The sequence below is a fragment of the Lynx canadensis genome, chromosome E1 (genome assembly GCF_007474595.2).
Source record: "Lynx canadensis isolate LIC74 chromosome E1, mLynCan4.pri.v2, whole genome shotgun sequence".
In the NCBI taxonomy this organism is placed as follows: domain Eukaryota; kingdom Metazoa; phylum Chordata; class Mammalia; order Carnivora; family Felidae; genus Lynx; species Lynx canadensis.
In genome coordinates, this window is record NC_044316.2 from 3,082,123 (window position 1) to 3,105,609 (window position 23,487).

The 23,487-nt window shown below is 54.5% G+C and overlaps 2 protein-coding genes across 11 annotated transcripts in view; one reads left to right on the plus strand and one right to left on the minus strand.

Annotated features, from left to right (window-relative positions):
• The window catches only part of NDEL1 (nudE neurodevelopment protein 1 like 1), a 74,550-nt gene extending 53,993 nt beyond the window's left edge, over window positions 1-20,557 (plus strand). For 2 of the 5 annotated variants that reach the window (XM_032595698.1, XM_032595699.1), the window contains exon 10: window positions 20,192-20,556. In XM_032595698.1, coding sequence (XP_032451589.1) covers window positions 20,192-20,387 — 196 coding nt within the window. In that variant the 3' untranslated portion in view covers window positions 20,388-20,556. Of the gene's footprint in view, window positions 1-2,841; window positions 8,397-20,191 lie in introns of those variants that run through there. The other 3 variants (XR_004344395.1, XM_030295433.1, XM_032595700.1) reach the window with 3 other exon arrangements.
• The window catches only part of MYH10 (myosin heavy chain 10), a 132,512-nt gene continuing 110,198 nt past the window's right edge, over window positions 1,174-23,487 (minus strand). For all 6 annotated transcript variants that reach the window (XM_030295421.1, XM_030295422.1, XM_030295420.1 and 3 more), the window contains 14 exons: window positions 21,992-22,198; window positions 19,237-19,341; window positions 17,846-17,998; window positions 17,211-17,459; window positions 16,741-16,953; window positions 14,879-15,091; window positions 13,614-13,775; window positions 9,649-9,777; window positions 7,000-7,088; window positions 6,122-6,245; window positions 5,830-6,038; window positions 4,815-4,923; window positions 3,714-3,886; window positions 1,174-2,917 (listed from right to left, as the gene is read on the minus strand). In XM_030295421.1, the coding sequence (XP_030151281.1) occupies window positions 2,773-2,917; window positions 3,714-3,886; window positions 4,815-4,923; window positions 5,830-6,038; window positions 6,122-6,245; window positions 7,000-7,088; window positions 9,649-9,777; window positions 13,614-13,775; window positions 14,879-15,091; window positions 16,741-16,953; window positions 17,211-17,459; window positions 17,846-17,998; window positions 19,237-19,341; window positions 21,992-22,198 (2,280 nt within the window). In that variant the 3' untranslated portion in view covers window positions 1,174-2,772. The remainder of the gene's footprint in view (window positions 2,918-3,713; window positions 3,887-4,814; window positions 4,924-5,829; window positions 6,039-6,121; window positions 6,246-6,999; window positions 7,089-9,648; window positions 9,778-13,613; window positions 13,776-14,878; window positions 15,092-16,740; window positions 16,954-17,210; window positions 17,460-17,845; window positions 17,999-19,236; window positions 19,342-21,991; window positions 22,199-23,487) is intronic.

A 23,487-nucleotide genomic window follows, 5' to 3' on the forward strand; every position in this document is an offset into this window, starting at 1 on the left:
CCAGGCAAGGGTTCCTGCTTTTTGCGAAAAGCTCCAAGTCCACAGACGCTTGGTGGGATGTTGAACGTGAGGGTGAGGACACGCGTGAAACATGGTACTGCACTCCTCCTCTTGTGTGGTAGTGACACAGGACAGAGGGAGCGCTTTTGCCTTTTTTTTTTATTACATTCCCACCACAGCCAGGCAGCCTGGCCAACCAGAACCGGCCTGACCGGAGACTGTCACGGAATAGAAAAAAAAAATCCACATTCTCTGGGGGGTTGTGTGTTCCCTCGTGTTTCATTTCAGCCTCTCCTCATTGGCCCACACTAGGGAGGCTGCCCTCGGATCTCACCCCTGAATCCTCCCCAAAGCATTTTAAGAAACATTTTTTTAACGTTTATTTTTGAGAGAGAGAGAGAGAGAGAGAGAGAGCGCGTGAGCAGGGGAGCAGCAGAGAGGGGAGGCACAGAATCCGAATCAGGCTCCAGGCTCTGAGCTGTCAGCACAGAGCCCACGCGGGGCTCAAACCTGCAAACTGCAAGATCACGACCTGAGCTGAAGTTGGACGCTTAACCGACTTCAGCTACCCAGGTGCCCCCCCCCACCCCCCGTTTTTGTTTTTTTATTTTTGAGAGCGTGAGCAGGATTTGGGGAGGGCAGAGCGAGCAGGAGATGCAGAATCTAAAGCGGGCTCCGAGCTGTCAACACAGAGCCCGAAGTGGGGCTTGAACCCACAAGCTGGGAGATCGTGACCCGAGCCGAAGTTGGACGCTTCACCGAGCCACCCGGGCGCCTCTACCCAAAGCATGTGCGGACGTCCTGCCCGAAGCCATAGTCTGAAACCGCTTGAAACACGGAATCCGGTAACGAGCACTGGTTGGTGCCCGAAACCCTCCTGAAGGCTTCATCTCGCAGCCCTGAAGTGCCCCCTTTTCCACTAACCGTTGGGTCTCCAGCCCCAGCGGCCCTTTCCCCCCGCCACGCGTCCACACGCTGGGGCCACTGTGTGAGCCGGACTCCTAGCCAAGCCTTGCCCAGAGAGCCAGTCCGTCACCCCTCAGCTTCTGGGAGCACAGCGCCCTCGGAAACGGCGGGCCTGGCCGGCCGCGTTCAGAGTCTGGAGTTCACAGCCTCCGGTCAGAGCCCAGGTGGGACGTTGAGAACAGAAGATGAAAACAGATGCCACGTTTACACGATTATTGTCGTTTATTGAGGTCTGTTTATTCTCAACGGGTGCTTTTTCCTCCAAGTAAACAGAGCAGGCGTAAATATCTATAATGAATAAATTTATTGTCTTACAAAAATCATTGTCTAGAAATATGGGAATACAAGAAAAAAGATTCTTTGCAGTCAGGTGTCTGGTGGTCAACAGCCAGTACAATTCGTTAAAGGGGGGGAAACCAAAGGTTCCAAACCCACATGACAAATTCTTCCTAACAGATGTTAAAGCTTTTAACCCAAAAGGTTGGTGTTTTCAAGCACGTTGCAGAGGATCAAGGATTTATAATTAACACTGATTCATTGTCACTGAATGTTTATAATACCACTTTGACTAGAGAGGTACATGATATGAAGCAAAGTCAGAACTTATACAGTAAGTTGTTACAGAGGCAAATAATGTATTTAACGTTGTCTTAGTACTGTAGTGTCTAAGGCACTTTCTGTAATGTCAGTTTGCTTAACTATCAACCAAAAACAGAATGCTAAATGTTCACTGTAACACTGTCCGGGGGGAAGGGAGGAGGAGAAATGAAAAAAGATTCGCGTCCACGGGCATGTCAACATTCAGGCAGATGGCATCGGTTCCCGAGGTTCGGTAAAACCTCCTCGACAAACTTGGAGTGAGTCTGGGACACAAAAACTACTGTTTCCATTTTGGGCTCAAAGCAGCGGCTGAATTTGCAAAGGTCGGCATGCGAGCCTGGCTGGGAGGGTGGGGGCGGGGGGGGGGGGTGCTTTGCGCCACCCTCTGCCCGGGGCTATACCTGCGCCTGGACCAGGACTAGTGAGTGCACGGGCAGGGCCTGGGGGTGGGGGGCTCAGGGTCCGCGTGGGCCCGCCACCCGCAGCCGCACAGACCGGCCCTGGCCGGGGACCGATCACAGGGAGAGATGTGGCGACATCGCCAACTCATGGTGACCCCGAACGGATGCCGCTTCCCCCCCAACGCGACCCACCCTCCTGGTCTTTCCGAAGCCCCCTTCACAGTTTGCTCACTGAAATAGTGTCGATCGTTATTCGGAGGAAATACAAGGAGATACGAGTGCAGCTTACGTTCCACAATGTTCTAAGAGACTGGATGTGGCTGAGGAGTCAGGGGCCACATGAACACAGAACTAAATTACCTGTCTGTCGACAGAGAGCATGCAGAGCGACTGGGCAGCCCCGGGGGGGAGGGGGGGGGAGGGGGAGGGCTGCCCCCCCCACCCCGATAACCCAGCGACTGGCAACGAGGGTCTGGAGTTGGTCTGGAAAACGATTTCTCTTCTTAACATGGATTATAAAATGGTCTCTTGGTGGATATATGGAAAATAGATGCAAGGATGAGACAGTCTGTTTAATAGGTGTAGGTTTTGTGTACGTATATATATAAAAAGGGGAGCAACTGTACTTAAATCTGAAGCAGGATACAGTATGTGGAGGCCGGAAAGCCTTAAGACACAGTTGATCTTTCAGGAAGGAATCCCAGAGCTCGCCAGTTTCCTCAACGTGTGGGAGGCCCCGAGGCAGGCTGGCGCCGGCCGAGTTCCCACTGTCCCTCTGTACCGCCTCCGCTGGCTTCCTGGGGCTCTACTCGGACTGGGGCGGCTGCGTCTCGTTGACGTCGCTGGTCTTACTCTCCGTGTCGTCGTCCGACAGCTCCAGCGAGGCCCCTTCGATGTGCAGCTGACGCCGGCCAGACCGGCTGGAGGAGAAGCTGATGGGGCCGCCCCGCCTGGAGAGGACACAGAGCAGACGACGGGGCCGTGCGGTTGTTCCGCCATCTCCGGACTCGAACCGGGCGCCCTTCCTCAGGACGCCGCGTGGGGTGGGCGGGCGGGGTCGGGAAAGGCTCTGCGGCCGCCTCTCCTGCACCCCCGCCAGCACGGGGTGCACCCAGCGGGAGGGCCCCGGTCTGGGACGCCCGAGCCAGCTGCTGGGACAGAGACGGGAAGGAAGACGGACAGAGGCAAGGTCCTACCTGCTGACCAAGCAGCAGCATTTCTACAGCGGCCAGACAGTCCGTGTTTTAATTAGGCTCTGGGGGCCGGGAAGGTCTCTGGTGCACGTTCTTGTTTTGGCTTTTTTTTAGAACCCTTTGTACGTAAAAACGTTCTTAGCTTGCTGTGCACAAAGCAGCGCACGGCCTGTTTGCTGACGCCCGTGCTGGCACGTTCTGAGGGAGAGAGTTAGGCTCTGGGGGCGGGTCAGAGTCCGTGTGGGGAGGAGGGCGATGGCACCGGGGCCCCCTTGCTGCGGATGCCCGGACAAGGACGGGCACCTGGCCTGGCCCTCCAGCTTCGTGCTGGGGATTTGTGTCGTCCGCTAGTCAGGGGCGGAGGACCGCCGAAGGCCGGGAATCCCGAGGGGGTGAATGCCAAGTGGTTCGGGAGCGAGAACGAGTAACCGCACGTGAACCTAAGGGGCCTCCGGCCCAGGCGCTAGGCCCACAGACGCGGCTGCCGGCCAGGCTCCCGCCACGGACTCTCCGACACCCAGCGCCTGTCCCTGAAGCCCCTGGGGTCGCTCACCTCAGCCGGTTCTTGAGAGTGCTGACCTCGCGGCTCAGGCCCTCGTTGGCCTCCGTGGCATCATCCAGTTCCCGCTGGAGTTTACGCCGAGACGCGTTGGCACGCGTGGCTTCCTCTTCCGCTTCCTCCAGCTGCCGTTTCAGCTGCTTCATCCTGGCGTTGGCCTTCTCCATCTTGGGGAGGTCACGGGACCAAGTCGGACCACACCGGGGAGATCAGAGTCAGCACGGCCACATCCTGAGCATTTAGCACAGCTCACCACCCCGAGAGCCACGTGAGCGCACACATGTACGTCCGTGTACACACACGCACGCACGCACACGGGGGATGGGCTGAGCCTCTTGGTCAGCCTGCCGCTCTCAGCAAAGCCAGTGTCTACCAAGCAAACCATATACTAAAGGAGACTTAAAACATGTAAGATCCTACCCCCCCCCCCCCCTTGAGTTTTCCGCAGAAACGACAGTTTAGGGTCTTCACGGGAGTGCCCCGTGGGATCACGAGGAGGAATCCCTCTTCCTGCAGAGTACGAGAGCCAACGATGTGGACGGTCTCCAGCCCTAGCAGGTGGCAGTTTCTACAGTCCGTTCAATGCGGGTGTCTCGGAGGGTATGTTTGGATTCAAGTGCAGAGCCGTCCGGCGAGCGGACACCGGAACTCTGTGACGCAGACACGCGCCAGTGCCTCGCGGGTCTCCCCCTCCCGGAACTGCCCTGGGTGTCGCTAGGTCCTGAAGGTGGGGGATGGAGGGAGAGCCTGAGTGGAGCCCGCCTTCCCTCCCCGTGTCTGCGGTGACAAGTCTCATCACGGCAGAGGGAGCCAGAGGGAGAGCAGGGCTCCCCAGGCAGCAGACCGAGCGGACGTGGCCGCGGCAACCGGTCCCGTTAGCGCTTCCCCTCGATGCGGAGACAGAGGTGCCTGGGTGCACGTGAGAAGACCCCGCAGGTCCCGCACACGGCACGTTTCTTCTGTCCGTGTCCACCCTGAGTCCAGCCAGTGCCCAGGAGCTGCTCTGGGCCTTCAGGGGGAGGACGGCACACGTTTGTGACGCTTTCTTACCCTCGCCAGTCGGTCGGTAACGCCGGGCCCGCCTTCTTCCCTTACCTGTTCTTTGTACTGATCTGCGTGGCGACGCTCGTCTTCCACCTGCATGAAGATCTCCTTCAGCTTCTTCTCCGTGCGGCGGACTAGCTTGTTGGCGGCTGCCCGTTCCCTGTTCAAGTGACCAACGCGTTAGTGTTCGCGGCTCTAGAAACGACAGCTGAACGAGGAGAGCGTTTTTAAGGTCCTTTTTGTCCGGGAGAGGACACAAGCTAGACTTTTTCCAGGACCTCTGACCAGAATGATGGTGTAATTGCTGTGGCCCGGAAACCTTTGTTTCCCCTCTGCTTAAAGTATGGGTTCCCTCTCAGGTATCCTAACGGCGCCAGGCAGAAAACGTGCATGTGTCGGGGCTTGACACACAGCTATTGGTCGCTTTATTCAGTGATGATCTCAAGGGCAAAGCTACCTGTCCCATAAACTGAATTCAGAGTTTTTGAGGGCAAAACTTTGGTTACTCTAATTACCTAACTTTTTAGCCTGAAAACCAAACAAACCAAGACCCAATTTATTAACTGACCGTTTCAATTTAAAATTGACGGACTGCCTACCAAGACGCCAGGGGCTAGTGCGGCTCTAACACTGACTCTTGTTGGAGCCAAGCTAATCAGCAGGCTTCTAGACGGGCCCACACAGGCCCTGATAGGCCACATGGAGAACTGCACTGAGAACAGAGAATATTCTTTTGTTCCTTCACAAATGTGATGCAAAAATGGACAGCCAGGGAGCTAGCTGGAAAGGGCAAGTCATGTTAATTACGGCGGCCGCCAACAAGCCCTTTTATCCGGATGCAGTGGAGTCTGGACAGCGGGAAGCCCGGGGTTCCTCTGGCACCAGGAAGTCACCAGCACGGGCCGACACCACCTTCTGTCTCCCACTCGGGTGACAGGTGTCCCCGTGCCACCAGAGGGCCAGGGGCGTGTGGCGGTCTGGGCCGCGACTCCCGGGCTCGGCCCGGACCCGGCCTGCAGTGGAGACGCAGGGAGGTCTGGGGGTGAGGGCGGCCGCACCCTCTTACTTGGCTTCCTGCTCCAGCTGCTCCTCCAGCTGCCCGATCTTGGCTTCCAGGGCCGAGATGGTGGCCTTGAACTTGGACTTGACGGTGCCCTCCAGTTCCTGCAGCTTGGCCTTGAGCTCCTTGTTCTGCCGCTCCAGCTGCTGGCGCGCGTTGTCACTCTTCTGGGCGGCGCTGCGCTCGGCCGCCAGCTCTGCGTTCAGCGTGTCCACCTGGAGAGGAGAGCCGGGTTTAGTCGCTCGCGCCACGGGGGCAGTGCAGCCCTTCCCGGGCGCCGGGCCGCGGCGCGGGCCACCTGCAGCGTGGTCTTGCGGAAGCGGTCGTTGAGCAGCTCCGTGTTGCTCTGCTCCTCTTCCAGCTCCTCCTCCAGCTGCGCGATCCGCGCCTCCAGACGCCGCTTCTCATCCAGCAGCGCAGACCTGGCCGGGCGGGGAGGGGACAGCGCTCAGAGCAGGGGCCGCGGCACGACCCCGGGGAGCTCACCTCCCCGCCGCTGGAGCTTTCTGGGCTCTCCTCTCTCCCCCGCACCCATCCCCGTCCCCCAGTCTGTCCACAAGCCCCGGCGAGGACGCTTCCGAACCCGCCACCCCAGCCCGGGCCCCGTCCCTTCTCCCTGCCGCACCTCCCTCTGTCCTCCACGGCCCGGGTCCCACCTCCAAAGTGATCCTGGCACCCTCTACCCCGGACTGTGCTAGAAGAGGACCGTGATGAATCCTCAGGGCGGTAATTAAACGGAGAAAGAGTCTTAACTGGAAAGAACTAGGACTTCACGAGAAACGCGTTCGAAGTCTTAAGGCATCTGCTTGCCAAACCTCGCGAGTCTGGGCGTGGAGACCTGCGCGGCCGGGCCGCACGGCCTGCGCCAATCGGGCTATAGCTCCAACTGTGCCTCCTTCGCTCCTGCGGTGGGAATGGCCGGTGAGGGGGTGGGGCCCGCCTGGGTCGTGCGGCCGACCGGCGCCAAGGCCATCTGGACGCTCAGCAACTTGTGCCCGTCCGTGCAGGCTCCGAGCGGATGAGCAAGTCAACCACGGACTTCTAGGTGCCAGACGACCCGGCCTTCCCGGGTGACAGGTGTGCCCCGGGGGGATGGGCTGCAGGCGCCTGAGCGGGGAGGGTGGCACCGTCGCCGGTTTCTAGCCCATCCTTCCCGCCCGCTGCCAGGAGACTCACTTGCCAGAGGCGCTGTTGGCGATCTCGTCGGCCAGCTCGTCCCTCTCCTGCTCGGCGTGGCGGCGGGCTCGCTCAGAGGAGGCGAGTTCCTAAGGAAGGTCGGAGTGGGATTTAAGCTCCGGGTAACGGGTTCCTCAACCGTGAAGCCAGCCGGCCGCGGCCACCCTGGCTCCGGCCCCCTTGCTGCTGCCGGGCCTGAGAGATTAAGCCACAGCCTGGCTGAAGACAAGCCGGGTGACGTGCTACTGTCCACGTCCTTCCGCACAACTGTCCCCAGAGGGGACTCCCGGTCCACGGGAGGGCTCTGCCGCCATTTCCAACGGAAGAGGCAGCTCTGTTCCCACCCTCCCTAGAAAGCGGGTGTTTCTTAATCCTAAACGCGGCACAGACCTCCTGCAAGCCCGCAACTATACCGGCTCACGGTCTTGAAGGACCTGTCACGTACACAGTAGTGCAGTTTGGAGGTCAGGTCCACGGGACTGACCGGTGAACATCAAGGTCCCAGGAAACGCGGTAGTTGTGCAGGGAAGTGGGGACCACAGCGCCCGTGGGGAGTGTGGGCGAGGGTGAGCCCTCAGGCTTGTGCAGTAAGCAGGGCCTGGCTCCCGAAGGAGGCGGGAGTCAGGCTCTGAGGCGGTGCGGGCGGCTCTCTGTGAACCGCGGGCCGGGCCTGTCCTCTGGAGGAAGAACTGCCTGGTGCAGCTTTTCCACAAATTTCTTCGGAAGAGGGTTCGCCACAGGAGGCAGCCAGGGTGCGTTTCTTAGCCCACGTGGGTCGAGACTAAAATCCTGTTCTCAGGATTTGAGAGCCGCGCCGTTTCCCTTACTGCACAGGTGAGGAAACGGAGGCCTAACGGCTGACGCGATTCGCCAGGTGCCCAGACTGGTCGGCGGCAGAAACTCGGGGTTCTGACTCTCCCCATCTGGGCCTCTTGCCACCAGCTGGCGCTTCCTGAAAATGCCGTATTTGGCAAAAGCACAGCTTTAAAGATGCCCGTGGAGCAGGGCCGCATAAAGAGTTCGCCCGTGTGCTTGGCATGTGTGTTCACCTCTTACGTCAGCGCACGGGACGTAGGCGAAAGGCCCGGGTTCCGGCACATGCCGTCCTGACCCGTGGGGTGGAGCGAGCCCAGCTGGGAGGGCGGCAGCCACGATACTCTGGGCCCGACCCCAGGGCCTCAGATCAACAAACACCGAGCATCAGCTCTGCCATCTGGCCTCTGGTGCTCCGTCCTTTGCCCACTGGCCGGGCGTGCCGTGGACACCCACTGGGGCAACCCGTGGGAGAAAGGGGAGGAGCCTGAGGGAAGGAAAAAGAAACAGAAGGGCAGGGCTAGCTTTCCAGGGGGTCTCTTCTCCCTTATCTAAAGTCTGAAATAAACACTTTCTGAAAAGGCTGGCAGTGTGCTTGGGTACGCAGCTCGTGCCCTGGGGGCCTCCGGGAGGCAGGCTCCCAGAGCCCCCTCCCCTGAGCGTGTCCCCGTCAGCTCCACGATGAACCACACAGATCTTGAACATTTGCTTCACGGAGGAGCAGGTGTTCTTTTAAGCAGACGTGGAGCATTTTTAAAGACTGGTCATGTTCTAGACCCTACAGCTGCTCTGGTCTCTATTCTCTAGCCACAGTGCAAGAAAACAGAGATCAACAAGAACAAAAATCCACACATTTGGAAATTTAAACCACACTTTTAAGTTGCTCATGGAATAAAGGAAACCATTATTGAAATGAGAAAAAATTGGAATTAAATGGTGACAAGAGCATAGATTTTTTAGGACACAGTGAAGACAGGACTTGGAGGGGAATGTGCAGTGTTCTAGGAGCAGAACCGGACAAGAGAAAAAATGGAAAATTAACGTGTGTGACTCAAGAAAGCAGAAAAAGAAAAACCCAAAGGAAGCAAGGATCAGAGCAAAAATCAAGGAAACAAAACAAAGAGGGATCCAAACCGAAAGCTGCCTCTCCCAGGGAGCTTGGGGTCTGCTCAGTGTCGACTCACTTGGTTTTTAGTCCCTTCTCCATCCCCGACACCCTTCTTTCTTGCAAGCTCTGCTCTACATTCAGGGTCTTTGGTGACAACAAATCCATCATTTCTAGGTGTTTGTGTGGGCGTGTTTTCGTATTAACGGATAACAACATTTCAACTCAAGTGGCTCTTCCCTTTCCTAGGTTGGAATACTTGTGCTCACCGTTCACACAGCGATGTGTGGACACACACATTGTGTGCAGTCCTTTGTACGTCACTCACATCTCCATAAAGCTGTTAAAATAAACCTGCATGGTCAGGTGTGTCTACCGCGGACGGGACCCCATAGTACACGTAAGCCCCCATCAGTCCCTCTTCAGGAGAACTTCCAAAACAGATAAATGAAAGAAGTGATCAGAAGATGAATCACTCGGGGAGTCAATGAAACCTGCAGCTTCCCTTTTAAGTACTATGTAAACCAGGGCGGTCGTAGAACACTTAAGAGTTCAACCATCCCGATGCTTCCCAACACTAAATCAACACCACTGCCTTTTATAACACATGGAGCATGGCCTGGTAAGTCGCTCCAAAAGTGACTAACCAGTCCCCTGGCCGTTAGCCAGGTAGAGGAATATACAGGGTAAACATTTTTTGAACAAATGGATGAGGAAGTAAGTAAACAGACCTCTTGCAATTGAAGGATTTCGGCTTCTAGACTCTTGAGTTTCTTTTCACTCTCTTTGGATTGAGCAAAAATCTCATCCCGGGATGCACGAGCTTCTTCTAATTCACGTTGGTAATCCTTCATCTGAGCCTAAGATTAAGTAGGAAGAAGGTTTTAGAGGACTTTCTGCTCTCAGATTTTAAACATATTGTTTCCGGATTATAAAAGTCCAAGTACAGTCACTGTAAATATGAAAGCATATGGCGGGGCGCCTGGGGGGGGGGGGCTCATTCGGCTGTGTCCGACTCTTGATTTCGGCTCAGGTCATGATCCTATGGGGATCCTTGGGGGATCGAGCCCCAAGCTGGGTTCCTCAAGCAGCATGGAGCCTGCTTGAGGTTCTTTTCTTTCTCCCTTTGCCCTTCCCCCGCTGGTGTGTGCACGTGCAAACTCAAAAAATAAAGTACATGCCAGTGACAAAGGTATCGCAAGAAAACATTTAGAACAATATCCCTTATGAAAATAGATGGAAAAATCAACAAAATAGTGGCAGACTGGATCCATCAGTTTGTATAATCCAAAAGAATTATACACCATTATATCCCAAATCAATTAATACAGCCGTAGGATCATCTCAATAAATGCAGAAGAAGCAGGTGACAAAATCTAACACCCTTTCATTATAAAAACAACTCAGTAAAATGAATAGAAGGAGACGTCCCTCAACTCTGATAAAGGGTATCAGTGAACAACTAACAGCTAACATACTGAATGGTGAAAAGACTGAGTGCCTTTCCCCTATGATTAGCAATGAAGCAGGAAGTCTGACTTTGCCACTTCTGTCTAACCCTGTAACAGTTCTAGTCAAAGCAGTTAGGCCATGGCAAAAACCAGAAAAGATGTCCAGACTGGAAAGGAAGCAAAAAACCTAGCTTGATTTGCTGATGTGATCTTGTATACTGAACATCTTAAGGAATCCACCAAAAAACCATTAGAAGAAGCCAGTTCAGCAATGTTACAAGATCAATATACAAAAATCAACTGTATTTCCATATACTATAAACATTCCAAAAATCAGGAAAGCAATCACACGTATAAGCCTCAAAAACAAAAAAAACAGGGTGCCTGGGTAGCTCAGTTGGTTAAGCATCTGACTTTGGCTCAGGTCACAAGATCACGGTCTGTGAGTTCAAGTCCCGCATCTGGTGAGCTTGAGCCCTGGGTGAGTCCTGCTTCCCTCCCTCTCTCTCTGCCCCTTGCTCAACTGTGTGCACGCTCTCTCTCTCAAAAGTACTTAGGTATAAATTTAGCTAAAGTATATGACTCGTACACCAAAACTATAAAGATCATCACTGAAAAAAGAAATGCTAAATAAATGGAAAGATAATCACGTTCATACACTGGAACATACGCTGGAAGACAGTATTGTTAGGATGGTAAGTCCTCTCCAGATCAATCTACCCAGTCAACAAATTATCGAAATTCAAGCTGGCCCACATGCCGCTTGCAGGTTTGATCATAAAATCTGTAAAGAATTGTAAGAAACCAGAAAAGCTAAACAGTCTTGAGAAAGAACAGCAAAGCGAGAGATGTTACGCTTCCCAATTTGAAAACTTACGAAGCCGCGGCCATCAAGACTGTCACACTGGCATAAGAAAAGATATATAGATCAACGAAAGAGAGCTGAGTCCGGAAATAAACACATAAATCTATGGCCAGATTTTTGACGGGAGTGCCAAGAGCCAAGATAATTCAATGGGGGAAGGAAGAGTCTTCTGGGGTGCCTGGTTGGCTCAGTCAGTTAAGCATCTGACTCTTGACTTTGGCTCAGATCATGATCTCATGGTTTGTGGGTTTGAGCCCACATTCAAGTGTGGAACCTGCTTGGGATTCTCTCCCTCCCTCTCCCTCTTCTCCGCTCATGTGAAAAACAACAAACTTAAAAAAAACAAAAAACCAACAAAAACTAATTCAACGGGTTAAAAAAAAAATCTGAAAGTGTAAAACTCTTAGGAGAAAACATAGGAATAAGTCTTTATGATCTGGGCATAGGCAGTAGTTGCATAGATCGGATGACAAAAGCACAAGAAACAAAAAATTTGTATTGTACACAGCAACACTGAGTGAATAGACTAGAGAATGGAATACTTGGAAATCATAGATCTCACAAGAAGCATCTAGAATATATACAGAAATGTTACAAAACTCAGTTATTAAAGACAACTCAATTAGGAAGATGAGCAGAGGATTAAGATATTTTTCCCAAATAAGATAAGGGCCAATAAACAAGTGAAAAGATGTTCATTAGTCATTAGGGAAATGCACATCAAAAACCACAATGAAATACCACTTCATACCCACTGGGATGACTATAAAAAACGAATAGCAGATATTGGTGAGGACGTAGTAAAGCTCGAATCCCCACACACAGTTGGTAGGAAATGTAAAATGGGACCATCACTGTGGAGAGGCGGGGCAGGCAGTTACACAGAATTCCCACATAACCTAACAATTCCACTCCTAGGTATGTATCTACCGAAGAGAACTTGAAAGCACACGTCTACACAAATGTTCACAAATGTTCATAGCAGCAGTATTCAGAGTGTCCGAAAAGTCAACCCAAATATTCATCAACTGTTGGATTAATGACCTGTGGGCAGTGCATACAATGGAACGTTATATGGTAACAAAAAGGAATGAAGTCCTAATGGATGCCACGCTACGGGTGAACCTTGAAAACACACTAAGGGAAAGAAGCCAGGCACAGAAGCCACATATTTTACGATTCCATTTATATGAAATGTCCAGCATACGCAAATCTCGACACACAGAAAGCAGACGAATGGTCGATTAGCGCCACACAGGGCAGATCGTGTGCAGTGACCGCTGCGGGGTGCAGGGTTTCTTTTCGAGGGATTTACATGTCCAAAATTGCATAGAGGTAACGTTTGTAGAACCCTGTGAATGTACTAAAATACACTGAAAATAAGCAGGTACGTTGCATGGTCTGTGAATTAAAACTCCCTACAGCTGTTATGTAAACAAAATCACAGTTACGTATAGTCTCTGTAATATGCTTAATAATCTTTGTAATAAGCTCGTCAGAATAAGAGCTTTGTGCTGGCTTTTTAAAAAAAATACAAGGAAGCAGTTAAGTTGCTTTTAAACTTATTATCCAGAGTTGGCTTTTCCTTTTCAATGTTTTATGTTTGTGTCTGTCCACGAACACCTTTCTGCGTGTGTGGCCGTGAAGGAAGCCGCCTGCGCTCCGTCCTCCTTTATGGACTTAAGTCCCTTCCTTGCATCCGTGGCCCCACCATGGAAATGGCTGGCAGTCCACTTACATTTAGGCGGTTTCCCTTTGTTGCTGTCACAAATACCACTTCAGCTGTGCTCTTTGCTCATAGGTGTTTCTTCTCAGATTTTGCTAGAACACATTCATCTTAAGTTTGAGAGCGAGAGAAGGAGTGCATGCGAGCGGGGGGGGGGGGGGGGGGGTGGAGACAGAATTCCAAGCAGATTCCACGTTATCCGCACAGAGCCCAACATGGGGCACGCGATCCCGCGAACTGCGGAGATCGTGACCTGAGCCATCTGGCGCCCCTAGAAGACATTCTTAAGATGTGGAATCACCACGGCCAGAGAAATGGAAATTTTCTCAAGCTTGTCATAGAAAAGGGCCTATTATGAGAGAGGGTCCGTTATATCCCACAATAGCGGGAGATATTCTGGAAATCGGTCACCGCGACAGTGAAAACTGGCACATCACTCGAGCGGCCGAAGTGCTAAGCCACGATTGGAGGGAGGGAGGGGAGCACCACCTTCCTGTTGGGTGGCTCGCGCGTAGCTCAGCGTCTCCGGGGGCCGTGTCCCGGACTTGCTGAGGGGCCACGCGCGGCCCGCAGACACGAGATGCACGCGTGCCGCCTCTGTGGCCCGCGACCCGGCCACCGCGTGCTCCGTCAGAGCCCGCTGGCCGCACGCACCTGAAGCTTGCGGAGCTGCTTGACCACCTCGTCCCTGGCTTTGTTCGCGGCCTCCGTCTGAGCTTCCAGGTCCTTCAGGTCTATTTCCAGTTTCTTCTTGGACGCGACCGCCAGCGCCCGCTGCTTCCGCTCGTCCTCCAGCTCCGCCTCCAGCTCCCGCACCTAACGGAGGCACCGGGGTTATGTCTGGCCAGACCCAGGTGTCCCCACACGGGGATCGGCAGCCTGTCATCGTAGGTGCTCTCTGCTCCGGAGCAGCCGTCGTTAATAACAGAAAAGCCCAGGAGCTGCAGTTTGTTCAAAGAGGCCTTTAAGCCGAAAACCCTGTACGCACCACTCCCCCCACCCCCCACGTGATGGCACACAGGAGGCAGAGCCCTTCCCCTCCAATCTCCAGCTCCCGGCCGAGGTGGCATGACACAGTGGAAAGCCAGGAGACATTTTCTTGGGGTGGTTTCATCCGGGGACGCCCAGGCGGCCAGGTGCCGAGGTCTCAGGCCCCAATACCCGAGGGGAGCCAGCTCGGACGTGGGTCCCCGAGCCCAGGCCTGGCCTTCGGATTCGGATGATGCACCCGGCCCCGTCGGTTCAGAATTACTGACCCACAGAAACTGGGAGCAAAATACATGCTCTTTGAAGTCACCAAGTAGGAGGTGACTATCTGGCAAGAAGTGACTAGTGTGCTAAATGCCGGTGCAGTGAAAATAACAAAGTAAGACCAATGTATTCCAGATCCAAGACCCGATACCACGAACTCCAAGGGACTGTCAAAATATCCACAATTAGATTTTAAACTAAACGTTTAAAATTAGAAGTTTTACATATGTTCGGAAAACGATACAAAATTCTAAATGCCCAGCAACTTTTTAAAACCAAAAAATGTAAGCATCCGGTTTTCCTTTTCCCAACAAGGGATGTGAGGCGAACTTCCCCTTGCAAGGGGCGTCCGGGTTCCTTCCTTCGCCCGCACGTTTTGACAGTCACGGAATTTGCACCCAACCACATGTTCTTGGACATCCCACCACACGAGGCCTATTGAGTCATCGGTAAATCTCCTGGTTTGTCAACAGCAGTGCTGTTGTCTGAGAAACAGGAAACCAAAAATAATTACATTAGATTTCAGAGAATAAGCTAATCAAACGAGGACATAAATGGATTTAGCTCCAGCTGACGTGCGCCGACACGAACCAGCAGCATATGGACCCACAACCGGACCCGGAGACCAGACAGGCTCGACCCCGGGGGCCCTGCGTCCTTCCGCTTACCTGTTTAACCAGCAGCCGCTTCTTCTCCTCGTTCTGTTCATCTCTGGTCTGCAGGTCCCTCTCAAACTGGGCCTTCATGGCCTGCATGTTGACCTCTAGGCGAAGCTTGGCGTCCTCCGTGGCCTGAAGTTCATCTTCCAGCTCCTCCAGCTGGGTCCTCATCTCCTCCACCTGCTGCTCTAGCGCCCGTTTGGACTTCTCAAGTTCGTGCACCTAAACCACAGGAGGCAGCGGCACAGGGCTGAGCCTTGGCAGAGGCACGGACAAGGACAGTGGTCTGTGTTCTCATCGGTTACAGGCCCCCGCAGGGCACGAAGGCCGCTCTGGTCCCTCCTGGGCCAGCTTCCTGGCCCCGCTCCTGCTACGGCCCTGCTGTCCCCCGTTTTGGGGCACGCTATTCAGACGGCAGCACGGAGCTCCTGATGGATCACTCGTGCTCTATCATCAGTAAGGTCTTCTCCGGTGACCTTGAAGTGGAGACGTATTTAAAAGCCAAAGAACGATGAGCAGAGCACGGTGTCCGAGGAGCCCGTCTGTGGACTGGCCATCTGCCTGCTGTCTGCGCATGAAAGGTGCTGTGGGAGATCCCGTCTTGCTGTGAAAACCTCACCTGTGCTGCAGATGTACGTGGGAACTTGTAACTACTTAGGTGTGTCAGGCCTGTGGAGCGGGGGACGCGTGAGAAGTGGCCCGACCTTCGCCACCACACACCCCCACCTAGTTCTCGGTGCGGAGCGCGTCTGCCCCGCGTCCCCTCTGATCCGTCCCCGAGACACCTCTCAGGCGGCCATGCCGCCTCTCCCAGGGGCAGCAGGAGACGTGGCAGGGGAGGCCCCGCAGCCCCTGCTGCTGCTTAGGCACCAAAGTGAGGTCGGTGGAATGAACATGTCCATTATTCTAGTGAAAACTAAAAGGAACGAGAAAGCTGGGTGCCTGGCTGGCTTAGTCGGTGGAGCGTGAACCTCTTGATTGTGGAGTTGTGAGTTTGAACCCCACATTGGGCACAGAAGGTTACTTAATTAAAAAAGAAAAAAAGAAAAGAAAAAAACAAAGTCATTGTGGAGTCGTCTATGTACGACTATGCCATCATGGCCACTTCTAGTCTAGGCAGCCTCTTGTCCGTGGGGCTGACCCTCCGGGCACCGGGCTGTAGGAGACCCAACAGGAAGGGAGGAGAGTCTTCCCTCCTTTATGATGTGGCCAGAGAGCCCCTATGTCTCAGCTTCCTGAGACAGGGCAAGTGCAACACTGTCTGGCAGATGATACAGATCAGGAGGTTAAGTGGCTCCTCCTGGGGAGAACGCACTGCTTCCGGCCCCAGCCCGGCCTCACAATCCTCCACACCTCATACACCTGAGGGGTGTGGGACAAATAAACATCACCCCGGCTCTTGTAGAGCGTGTATGCAGTAAAGAACAGCATCACAGAAACTTCCAGACTGTCAACGAGCCCCCAAAGCACTTGAAGCCTTCAGGGAAAACCAAGAGTCTCAGCTGGGAAGGCCCGGGCCAGGAAGGACAGGGGCCGCTGTCCTTGGCCCGGGGGGACCTCGTGGTACCTGTGCTTGGGAACTCCCTGTGACTCGGGAACAGTGACATTCCTGCCAGGACGTAGGGCGGGGGGGGGGGGGGGGACGTGAAGGTGACAGGAATAAACCAAGCGTCACCATCGGTCAGGGCCGCCACGAGAACTCGTGGCTCAGGCACCGAGAACCGAGCACAGACCGCAGGGTCCGACAGCTTGTCCCGGGAGACCTCAGTCCCCATCCGTGCGCAGGCCAGGACGCCGCCATGCTCCTGCGCTGTCGGGAGACGCCTTCCCAGATCCTCCCCCGCAGGGGGCCGGGTCCCTGGGATACTCACATTCTTCCCCACGTCGTCCTTGGAGCTCATCAGGTCTTCCATGTCCGCTCGAAGCTGCTTGTTCTGCCTCTCGTACTCCTCCTTGGCCTCCAGGGCCTCCTCGAGGGCCCGCGCCAGGGACAGGGCTTTGGTTTCCTTCTCCCTGGCCTCTGCCTCCGCGCGGTCTCGCTCCTCTGCGTAGCGAGCAGAGATGTTCTTCTCTTCTGCTAACAGCTGCACGGAACGGTGTCGGGACACGTTAGAAACAACGCGAAAGCGACAAACACGCTTCTCATTCACTGTGTGTCTGACTTCCTGCTGAGCCCCCTACTGTGGTTCATGGGTGCTATTTCTTTCTGCTTTTCTCCCTTTCCAATTACCTACAAATACGTATAAACACGAAGATTATTTTAAACCACGACAGCAAGAGCGTCTGCCAGGAGGCGGCAGCGTGTGGCACTGGCCCTGGGACGCAGGGACGCAGGGCCCACCTGGTCGAACTTCTTCTGCTTCTTCTCCAAGTTGGAGGCGATCTGGCGCTGTTGGTCCAGGTCCACCGTCAGGTCGTCGAGCTCCTGCTGCAGGCGGTTTTTGGTCTTCTCCAGCTTGTCGTAGGCCGAAGCCTTCTCCTCCAGGCGCTGGCCCAGCGCCTCCGCGTCCTTCAGGAGCTTCTTTCTGGCTTCTTCCAAACTTTCAATTGTTCCTAAGTCATCGTCTACTTTCTTCTTGGTATCTGTCAGCTGGTTGTACGGGAAGAGAGACCCACGTTAAACAACCCCAGTGACTTTTACAGGTGAGGAACAGAGAAAGCTCGTTTTCCGTATTTGGAGAAAAGACGTATAAATCAATACGTGACTGCGAGCACGCGAGGCTCAGACTGTAACGATGTCTTAGCTCCTCGTCGTTAAGAGGATGGCTGGTCTGCGTCCTTGCACAGCGGACCCAGTCCGAGGTCACTGTCGAGGCTTCCCCCACCCTCACCGGAGTACCGGCACTTGGCTGGGTCAGAGAACACGCTTACGGGGCTTAGTTTCGTACGACCTAGTTAACTGTCCCAAGCGGAGAGGACGTCAGTCGCTAAGCGCACACGTCCAGGCCCCCGCGGCGTCCGCGGGCACACGCGCACCTGAGACTGCAGGGCCAGCACTTGTTTCTCCAGGCTCTTCCTGGCCTCCTCTTCCTCCTCCTGCTGCTCCTGGAGGCCGTTCTTCTCCTCCTCCAGCTGCCGGATGCGACTGCTCAGGTTCAGCTTTTGGCGCGTCTCCTCCTGAAGAAGCTCCTGTTTATTTCACAAGAGGTCGATACCGGAGTTACATCGATCACTGAACAGAAACACCTTTCTTAAAAACAAACTCACGGCACAAAAAACACAGCGCCTCAGTGGGTCACAACTACCCCGTGATCTTAAGAAACAAACGATTTAAAAACACGCCTGATCATTTTATGGACGATCTTAACAGAAACACTGCTTTTTAAAAATCTTGTTTTAAATGTTTATTTGTTTTGAGAGAGACAGTGAGCGACTGGGGCGGGGGGTGGGCAGAGGGAGAGAGAATCCCAGGCAGGCGCCTACGTGGGGCTCAAATTCATGAACTGCAAGATCACGACCTGAGCCAAAATCAAGAGTCAGGCACTTAACTGAACCACCCAGGCACCCCCAAAATACTGCTTTCAACTTGTCCTTGAGGAACAGCAGCGCCGTTCACCGCAGGCACCCAGGCCAGGAGCTGAGTGGCCCGAGACGCCTCCGTCTCCAGCATCTCCGTACTTCTGGCAGACCTTTCTCCCCACTCCTCTGTCCCGTAGTTGAGGCACTTTCTCATTATGCTTACCTGCAGTATCGGGCAACCCGTCAGCTGTCTGTCCTTTACAAACTTCCTGCCAGACTGATTCCCGTGACCCGCCCCTGGTCTCCCACAGTCTCACTGACCAGGATGTGCCCTGTCATAGTGTAAGCTCCAAGAGATGTTTACCCCTGTATCCCCAGCACCTAGCAAATCAACGTTCTTATAAAGTTAGCACATTTAATAAAAAGAAGATGTAAAACTCCCAAGAAGAAAGTGCTGTGTTATTTTCATATCAAAGTTGTCATCCTAACTTCTGTCTGACGTGAAGACATCCCTAACATGTTTCGATAAGAAGGCCTCAACCTACCTTTTTACGAAATGGACTATTAGGTCAGTGTAACGTAATTTCAACCACAAAAAAAAAATCTTCTTTAAAACAGCCGGCTATACTTGTGTGCGCAGTAGGACCGCTGCTCAGTGAACCATGTTCCAGGCGGTGCCCGCTGGTGCCCACAAGCCTGCCAGACGCTGAGGGCTCTGCGTCCAGATAACTGAGCCTCAGAGACTTCCTGAGCGTCAAGGCCCGTTAGGATGCAAGATGGTTTCAAATAAAAGTTGAGCACAGAATCAGAGATGGTAAGAAAGCAATTGTGGGGCTGGCCTGTTCCACGGACTTGTAGATTACAGAACCGGCGGAGCTGTGACCAAGGGCCTTCACCCCCCAGAATACCTGTGTGTCCTGTAGTTGAGATTCCAGACTGGCTGCGTCCTTGGCAAATTTAATACCCTTCTTCTCGGCTTCTTCCAGAAGCGTGGAGACATTATCCAATTCATTCTGCAAGGAGGAAGGAATACAAGATTCAGTGTGATGCGACAGGAAGCAGACAGAAAGGTCCGGCCTCACCACTCTTCAACGCACACAAATACAGCAGTGTTTCCGGGGGAGGAGGAGGGATCCTGAAACCCCCAAACCCAAGGAGGACTTCCATCACAGGCGTTGCCTCCCAACAGTGCCCACAGAGGCAGGCACCGTGCCAGCTGCCGCAGACAACGTCAGAGTCCCTGCTGGAAGGACAGGGAGGAATGTAACGGCAGAGCCCGTGCACGGAGCGCGGTTCTCCGCATTCCTGCTCACCGTCTTGTTTTTTATCATGAAGAAACAGAGACTGCACTAAATTCTCTCTGTGGCTCCTCTGCTATGTGAAGAGGCTCCCAGATCAGCAGGCACTGTTATTTAATCCTTTTTCACACTGAGATGCATTAACCCTGTGTTAGGAGTGCAAGTAAATTCCTAGTCTTCTAGAGTTACAGGGATTTAGAGGAGTGTAAGTTCTCGTACCCCATCTAAAGTTCTTTTTAAGCTTAAAAATCTGGTGGTACAGATTTATCAGGAATATTTAGCTATAGTCTTAAGGCCAGATTTCATGAACGACGTGGTAAAAACATTGCTGCCTTTTCCTCCTTCGTGACGGCTCTAACCTGCTCCTCCCCCACCAAATCCCCACGGTAGGAGACCTTTTGTAATTCTTTGTGAGCGGAGCAGGTAGTGGGGAGAAGGGTAGGGACGACAGGTGGCCCTTCACTCCGGTTTGACCCTCGGTCGCATTAGCGAAGGGAAGGTGCGCAGAGAGCGTCTCCGTACGCGTAAGGCAAGCCAACGACATTCCTGTTTTTACTCGTTTTAGCAACATCCTCTGGAGAGGGCACGTGCCAACAGTCTTGGCGACAGTGTGGTGGCGGAAGGCTCTGGACTCACCAGAGACAGACCTCCAGCCTTCAGCTCGGACTCCGTCACCTGCAGGGGAGCGGCCAGAGGGCCGCCAGCTCCTCACTTTAGCTTCATGTTCCTCATCAGCCCGACGCGCCCAGGGGGTGACGTAAGGACGGAAGGAGGGAGCGTCCACAGGCGCCCACGAGGGTCAGTTGCCTCGCCTCCTTGCCACCCGGACGGTAACGTATGATGACGTTAGTAACACTGTGTAACGGCCTCTCTCTGGAGAACACCTCCCCGGACAGGCAAGAGTTAACAGGGGAGGCCCGAGACCGCTCCCCTTAGAAAGGCCCTCGGCTGGATTTCGCGAGAGCGCCTACCATTCCCTAAAATAGAACGGCTCCCCGTGCCGTTTGCACAAAGCGGCTTGTGTAAACACCGTGCTGTATGCCGAACGCGTGCCTTCCTTCTGGGAGTCAGGCAGTGGGGCCGTCGGGACCAGCCCCCAACCAAACCGCTGGGCCCCGAGGCTCCGCGAGCTTCCGCGTGGAAAGGACGGCCCACGTGCCGGCCCAGCTCCCTGCCCCCAAGGGGGTCTGCTGGGAGCTCGCACCTGGTTTCCTCAGGGCCTCCCGCCTTTTCCCTTTACTGATTCGCTCTGTATCCTTTCACTGTGACAAATATGGCCGTGGGCAGGCCCCCGTGCGGAGTCCTGGGAGTCCGCCCGGTGGTCTCGGGCGTCTGGCATAGCTCGGCTCTGGAAGCCGTTTCTAGTGCAGCACCACGGAACGTGCGTCTTTTCTCACCCACAGACATTGTTCTATCGTCTCGTCTTTATTGGTGGCGTAGGAGTCCACACTCGGACATGAAAGTTATTCCAATTACGCTCTTTCGTACATATTTCTGCAACGAGCATTCTCAGAAGCAGAGTCTGTGTGTGACCCTTACCTCCCTGGGTTACGTTACTAGACATCACTTTATTGGACCGTAGGGTATCCTATACGTACACGTGTCTTTGTCTTTCGTATGTATACGAACTGTCTTTTCTTTTCCAGGATTTTAATTTTGTAAGTATTTGAGAGAGCGTGTGGGGGTGGGGGAGAGGGAGAGAGAGAACAAGTGGGGGAGGGAGGGAGAGGCTCTGCACCATCAGCGTAGAGCCTAAAGAGGGGCTCACAAACCATGAGATCAAACTCACAAACCATGAGATCACGACCTGAGCCGAAACCAACAGCCAGACGCCTAACTGACTGAGCCAGCCAGGCACTCCCAAGATTTTACTTTTAAGTCATCTCTACACCCAGTGTGGGGCTTGAACTCACAACCCTGACATCAGGAGTCCCACACTCTACCCACTGAGCCAGCCAGGCGCCCCAGGGTATTCATATTTTTAAGGCCTGTGACCCCAAAACTGCTGACCTGTTCTTTAGAAAACGTTGTCTCAATTTATACTTGGACCAGCAGTGTATAAAAAATCCAGTTTTCGCAAGTTAGCACCAACACTAGGCACCCGTTTCTGCGCCCACTGCCCCACTTGTCTTACTGACTGGTCTAATGGAGCAGCTGAAGTTGTGTTTAAAGCCCAAAGCTATACCCACTGTTCAGTGTGGGATTTACTACAGTTAAGGCCAATTCGTGCTGTCCGTCCCTGAGACACCTAGTAGGACTGAACTTAAACACACCACGCGCCCTGGACGGCAGCGGTCCCCAAGGGGCTCGACGGCCGCGGACAGGCCGCCGCGGGGGCGTCCCGAGTTGGGTCTTCCGGGCTCACCTGTAACTTGTTCGCTTTCTCGGCCAGCTCCACCCGGAGTCTGTCTCCTTCCGAGACCTTGGCGTGGAGCTCCTGCACCTGCGCGTCCAGTTTCTTCCTCTTGTGCTCAGACTCGGCCTTGACCTGCTGCAGCACCTTGACCTCACACGCCAGCTCTTTGTTGTCGGTCTCCAGGCCCTGCTTGTTCTTCTCCAGATTTGCCTTGAACTAGGCGGGGAGGGAAGAGAAGTTTGCCAGCGTTTTTAGAACACTCCACACAAGGCGCTGCTTTTCGTATCAGCAGAATGGTGCCTGACACCCGGGCTGCACTCAGCATCGGAGTGAGCGAATGAGAACCTCCGCTCTCCCCTGAGCACGGAGATCTCTATGGAGGAAACGCCCTGGACTCCCTGCCCAGGGTAGGGGAGCCAGACGTGTGGGGGCTCAGTACACCACGGAATTCATCCTGGTCAGCGTGGGGGCGACTCGGGGTACGTCCCGTCATGTAATCATCCACTCGGGTTATCCTTTCTAGAAAACGTGTTCCGTCGAGAAAACTATTCTTAGTGAGGAGCTGAGACCCCTGTTGCTGGGGTAAGACTAACACAGGGGTGTTAGCGCAGGGGTGACCACAACAGGTCGCACGGCTGCAGGGATCGCCTCGTGGGGGGCCTGGGCCTGGGGATGGGCTTTTGAGGTGGTGCAGCTGGGGGTCGCGTGGGGGCTCTGGGGCCTGAGTGCCCGGCTCCACTCTGCCGTTCCACGTTCTGGCTGTGTGACCCTCGATTAGTTTCCTGACCCTGCCGGCCTCAGTTTCCTCATCCTCTGAACGGAAATGACAGTCGAGAGTCTACCGCACAAAGGTTGTGGTGACGGTTAAAGGCAACGCACGCGGCGTACTGAGCATGGTGACAGACACATGCAAATGTGCACGTCCAGTCAACGTTAATACCGAGAGCGCACGTGTGGACCCGCGGAGGACAGAAGGGGGCCCCGGAGCGGGAGCGGAAGGCACGAAGGAAGGGCGACGGGGAGGAATGGGGAAGGACGCCCGTCTGCCCCGGGGGTCAGCGGGGGGACGAGCTGCTGTGTTGTCAGGACGGAAGCCTGTGTGAGACTCAGGACGGGGATGGCGGCGAAAGGAGGGCGACACCGCGTGTGGTGGCTTCAGACTGCCAGAGGCGGGAGGAAGGAGGAGAGCGTGAGGGACACGTGAAATGGCCGCGGGGCCTGGGGACCGGCTGGCCGCAGATGGGGACAGGCACAGAGCGCTCAAGGGTTTTGAGCGTGGCCATCGGGAGGGGGGGGGGCGCTGGTGGAGGGCGGCCCTGGGAGGAACGGGATTGGAGACGGCCGCCGGGTCCCCCCGGCTATTGAAAAAAACAACAAAAAGTCAAGGGCCCGTGACCCCTCGGGTACGCAGCGAGCTGCCGGCCGGTCAGCCCCCACGGCTGTGCCGAGGCTGGGCTCAGCACCGACTGGACGGATGTGCGCCCGATGGCCGATCTCCTGCAAGA